The 4940-nt window shown below is 67.2% G+C and overlaps 2 protein-coding genes across 3 annotated transcripts in view; one reads left to right on the top strand and one right to left on the bottom strand.

The window, feature by feature from the left end:
- Nucleotides 73–3844, top strand: DNAJB2 (DnaJ heat shock protein family (Hsp40) member B2). 2 transcript variants are annotated; one of them, XM_021397473.1, is made up of 9 exons: nt 73–162; nt 853–962; nt 1048–1101; nt 1239–1355; nt 1449–1538; nt 1672–1777; nt 1878–1948; nt 2206–2427; nt 3363–3844. In XM_021397473.1, the coding sequence occupies exons 1-9, from the start codon at nt 98–100 to the stop codon at nt 3371–3373; spliced, it is 846 nt and encodes a 281-aa protein (XP_021253148.1). In that variant the 5' UTR covers nt 73–97; the 3' UTR covers nt 3374–3844. The 2 variants fall into 2 exon arrangements, with proteins under 2 accessions (XP_021253148.1, XP_021253147.1); XM_021397472.1 differs by having other exon boundaries at nt 1236–1355.
- PTPRN (protein tyrosine phosphatase, receptor type N) overlaps nt 4033–4940 on the bottom strand; it is a 9126-nt gene continuing 8218 nt past the window's right edge. Inside the window, exons 21-23 of the mRNA XM_021397475.1 lie at nt 4802–4866; nt 4654–4727; nt 4033–4566 (exon numbers count right to left, since the gene is read on the bottom strand). Of these exons, the coding sequence (XP_021253150.1) occupies nt 4495–4566; nt 4654–4727; nt 4802–4866 (211 nt within the window). The 3' untranslated portion in view covers nt 4033–4494. The remainder of the gene's footprint in view (nt 4567–4653; nt 4728–4801; nt 4867–4940) is intronic.

Below are 4940 nucleotides of genomic sequence, written 5' to 3'. Positions count from 1 at the left end.
GGGGGCCGGGGGGTGCCCGGCGCGGCGCCGCTCGGAGCCCCGTGCCGCCTGACACCGCCGTTCCTCCCGCAGCGACCCCGCGGGACGGCCGCGCGTCATGGTGGACTACTACGAAGCGCTGGGTGTGAGCCGCAACGCCACCGCCGACGACATCAAGAAGGCGTAAGTCCGTGCGGGGCGGCATCCCGCCTCGGTTGCCGCCCGTCCGAGCCGCGTTTGCGCCGAGGCCGGGGCGGCGTCACGCGGAGGCCGCTCTCGGTGCGGTTCGGTCCCCGCGTCCCCCGGCCCGGTGCGGGGCTCGGGCTGCGCGCTGGGTCCCTCCGGCGCTTACAGGCGTCCCCTCGGAGGGCGTGGGGGTGGCCGAGGACGGCGGCAGGACCGGCTTTGGGAGTTGCCGCTTCGCCGGGAGCTGCGCCGCGACCCGGAGCCCTGACCCGGCTCGAGCAGGGAGCGGGAGGGAAGTGGGTGTGCAGCCGTGCGGCTGCGCGCTGAGCCCAGGCGTGACCCCAGCGCGGCCGTGGCCGGGTGCCAGGTGTCCTGCGGCCAGCACAGCCCGGCACGGCTCCGGGATCCGTTAGTCCCTGGGGCTGGCGGCGCTGCCCGGGCCAGTGCGTGCCATCGATCTACTTGTCCTGCCTCGTAGGGGGGGCAGGGCTGCGGTGCGTCTCAGGGAGGGTCTGTAAATCAGAGGGAGGGAGCAGAAATGAGCTGCTGGGGCAGGGAAAGGAGGTCCTTTGTCCGTTTGGTGGCCAGGGGCCAGGAGATGCTGCTGCTGCCACAGCCGGAGCTCTGAATGCTCTGCGGGGCTTGGCTGGCCACGGCGTGCCCGTCGCTGAATGTCCCTCTGCGCAGGTACAGGAAGGCAGCGCTGAAATGGCACCCGGACAAAAACCCGGACAACAAGGAATACGCCGAGCAGAAGTTCAAGGAAATCGCTGAGGCCTATGAAGTGCTGTCAGACAGTAAGAGGCCACGGTGCTGTGTCACGGCCCCCCCCACCCTTGGGGCTGCTGACCCTGACACCCTCTCTTCTTCTTCTTCTTCCAGAGCAGAAGCGCGATGTCTACGACCGCTATGGCAAAGAGGGCCTCATGGGGGCAGGTGAGCAGGCAGATGGGTGCCGGGGGGGTGGGGGTCAGTGCAGCTCTGGGTACGGCCCTGTTTGGAGACCCAGCTATGGGGATGCAGGCACTAGAGTTCTCGCCCCAGCTCAACCCTGTGTCTCTTCCCTCCAGCAGGGCCGGGAGGCTCCAGAGCCGACGCTGGGGCTCCCGAGTTCACCTTCACCTTCCGCAGCGCTCACGACGTTTTCCGGGAGTTCTTCGGCGGGCGAGATCCCTTTGCTGACTTCTTTGGTGCGTGTGGGGTGGGAGGGAGCCGGGGGCCGGTTATGGGGCACCAGCAGCCTGCCCTGGGGCCGATGCTGATGGGAGCTGCCTGCCTTCCAGACGAGATGCTGCCCTTCTCTGAGCTGCGGGGAGCCGGCCCCCGGCACCACGGAGGAGGCCACTTCTTCTCCACCTTCCCCGGATCCTCAGGTAGGGGATATGGAGTGCCTGGGCTTAGCACCCACGGCCCAACATGGCTCAGAGCCCTGGGCTCATCTCTGCCGCACTCCCACTCCACTTGCCCGTGCCCCCCAGGTGCTGACTTTATCATTCCCTCCTCCAGATTTCTTCAGCTCGTCCTTCAGCTCGGGGGCTGACGCGGGGCTGGGATTCCGCTCCGTCTCCACCTCCACCACCTTCGTTAATGGTCGACGTATCACCACAAAGCGGTGAGGGCCTCGTTGTCGGCGTGGGGTGCTGCTGCTGCGGTGCCTGGCTGTTAGCTGACCGTCTGCCTGTCTTTCTGCCCACCCGTCTGTCTGCCTGCAGGATTATTGAGAACGGGCGGGAGCGAGTGGAAGTGGAGGAGGATGGGGAGCTGAAGTCGATCCACATCGATGGTGAGAAGCGGTGCCGCTAAGCTATGCCACCTCCAGCACCCTTGGTGGGGGCCATGGGGACTACCTCAGGGCTTGGTTTTGGGGTTGGACACATGGGGCTCTGTGCAAGCTTTGTGGAGCAGACACACGGACCCATTGCTCTCCGAGTCCCGAGCCCTGGTGAGCACCCAGCTCTGCGCTATGCTGCACTGAGCAGGAGGGGCACTGAGGCTCGGGGGGGCTGGGATCCCTTGCCATTAACCCCAGTCTCCCTGCAGGTGTCCCCGACGACATGGCGCTGGGGCTGGAGCTGAGCCGGCGGGAGCAGCAAGCTTTCCCCAGCCCGCGTCCCCCATCGCCCCCGCCACCTGCCCCGCAGCGGCAACCGAGCTCCTCGCCCATCTGCCTCTACACGGACAGCGAGGATGAGGACGAGGACTTGCAGCTGGCCATGGCCTACAGCCTCTCTGAGATGGAGGCTGCGGGGCACCACCAAGCAGGTGGGCATGGCCCCAGAGCCCCCCCGGCTCCAGGGGGCAGCCCTGGCCCCCGTGCCACCAGCGCAGCCCACAGGCCTCAGGGGGGGCCAGAGCGGGAGCCCCCCGGGGCTGGCAGCCCCACGACACCAGGGCGTAAACCTGCCCCTAAGGTGAAGCAGTGGCACTGCCGCCTGCTGTGAACGTGGGGTTGAGGGGCTGTGCCCCCCAGGGGAAGGGCCCTTCGTAGGGCATGGTGGAGGGAATGAGGTGCCAGGGCTGCAGCAAGGACCCATGACGTGGTGGCTGCCTGTGGCTTAGCTGTCTCCCACAGCAATGGCTGGGGGGGTCAGTCCTGCCCTGCCTCCCTGCTCCTCCAAGGGTGGAGGGTGGCTGGGGGAGCCCTGGTGTTGGGGGGCCGCCAAGATTAGCCTGGCTGCTTAAAGAGAGGCCCTTGGTGGGGCTCTGTAGGACGGGCAGCTCTGTGCCCAGTATCTGTGGGACATGGGCAGGGGCGTTCCCCTCTCTCTGCCTTCCCCCTATTCATGCAGAGGCTGTGGCCAGTGCCCCCACTGTTGCCTCAGACTTGGGGGGCTGTGGGGGGCTCCTCCTCACAAGGAGAGGTGCGTGGACGTTGCTTGGTGCCTTGTGTCTGGTGGATGCCATTGCTCCTGCCTTTACCTCCTCCGTCCCTCCTGCTGCAGAACCCTGCCTGTTCCCTTTCTCCCACTCCTTACACACTCCACAGGGTCACCTGCCTTGGCCGGGTGCACCGTCCCGTCTGTTTCCCGTGGCTGTCACCTCCTTCCTGTGCAGAAAATGGGTGCAGCTCAGCTGTACAGTGCCTTGGCTTTCCTCCCAGGACCTTCCTCCTCCCTCCATCCCAGCTGGCTGCCACGCGCTCCCAACACCAGGTTTCACCAGTCATGTTGTGTCCCCCCCTCCGCTTGTCTCCCCAGGTGTGTTCTGAGGCTGCTGCGCCCGGGGACCGTGCACACTCGCTCGCCCACGGAGGCACAGAGGACTCCGCTTTGTCCCTGCACGGCCACCCCCTGCCACCTCCTTCCCCCAGCACCCTCCAGCTCCATGGCAAACGGGTGGGCGGGGGTGGGGGGTGGGGGGGAGTAGTGCTTGTGGCCAAGCAAGACCCATAGGCTTAGGAGGGTGGACCCTGAGCATGCCCCATGCACCACAGGGTGCTGGAGAGGGGGTGGTGAGAGGGGAGTGGAGCAGGGATTGCTGTAGCTTAGCCTGAGCTGGCTGCTGGGTGGGTGCAGGGCTTGTTCCCCCACGGTGAGGATGGGGGGCACAGGGGGCTGTGGCAGGCAGCGAGGGGCAGCCAGCCAGGGCAAAGGTAACGCCAGCCTCTGCCTCCATCCCCCCACCCGCAGCCCCCCCAAACCCCATCTGCCTACAGCAGTAAATAAACCTGTTTGCAGGAGCTGCCGCATGTGGGGTGTCTCTGGGATGGGGGTAGCCCCAAAAAGAGGGGTGGGATCCCCCTGCCTAGGGTGAGGCCTGGGCTCCGCCGCGCTCCTTCTGCTCCCCCCAAGGCCCTGGGCTCCACGGGATGCTGCCACCACCGTGTTGTTCCCCTTGCCCTGGACACAGAGAGAGGCCAGGCCCGGCTGCAGCTGCACAAACGCGACACGAGAACTTTATTCACATCAAGATACAAAATTATATTTCTCTAGAAATTTCTCTTCTGCTCGAGTGACGAGGTGGGGGCGACACGGAGGGGACAAGAGCAGGGCCGGGACCCCCACCCGCTCCTGCCCCCCACTTGGGCACAGGGACAGGGGCGGGAGAGCAGCCAGGGGAGGTCCCCACGGCCACGCTCCCAGCGTCACTGCCCGTCCCCTCCGCCGCAGGGGGCAGGAGCCCGCTCCCCGCTGCGGCAGCGGGAGCAAAGGGGCTCCGTGCCGCACGCCACGGGGCACGCAGGGGGCCGAGTCCCGCATCCCAAGGAGAGGGGTGGGAAAAAACAGAGCCAGCAGCACAGACAGCATTTACAGGGCCAGGAGCGCGCTCGAAGCCAGAGGGCGGGGGGACGGCAGGGAGACGAGAGGGGAGGGGGGGGGGTCCTCGCCATCACTGCGGCAGCGCCTTCAGGATGGCGTTCACCTCCTCGGCCACGGCGGTCAGCGCGAACTCAAACTGGTCCTGGGGGAGCGGAGCGGGGTGAGGCTGGGGCAGCCTCTCTTTGGGGCGGGGACAGCGGGGCCAGGCGGCACGGCGGGGCGGGGGTACCTTGGTCTGCACCATGCCGGGCCGCTGGTCGCGGATGTGCTCCAGCGTCGCAGCGATGTCGATCTCCTTCACGCCTAGGGCAGGGGCACGGGGAAAGTGAGGGCTGAGCCCACCGCCGCGTTCCCGGCCCGCGTGGTGCGCGCCGTACCTTTGGCCATGCGGTTCAGGACCATGTCGACGAGGATGTAGGTCCCGGTCCTGCCTGCGCCGTCACTGGAAGACGCAGAAAAGCGCGGCGGAGGTGCCGGCCCGGCCTCTGACTCGCAGCCCCCCACCCACGACCCTCC

The sequence above is a fragment of the Numida meleagris genome, chromosome 5, assembly GCF_002078875.1.
Source record: "Numida meleagris isolate 19003 breed g44 Domestic line chromosome 5, NumMel1.0, whole genome shotgun sequence".
NCBI lineage: Eukaryota > Metazoa > Chordata > Aves > Galliformes > Numididae > Numida > Numida meleagris.
Note: the sequence above shows the minus strand (reverse complement) of the source record. Positions and strands in the feature narration are given on the sequence as shown.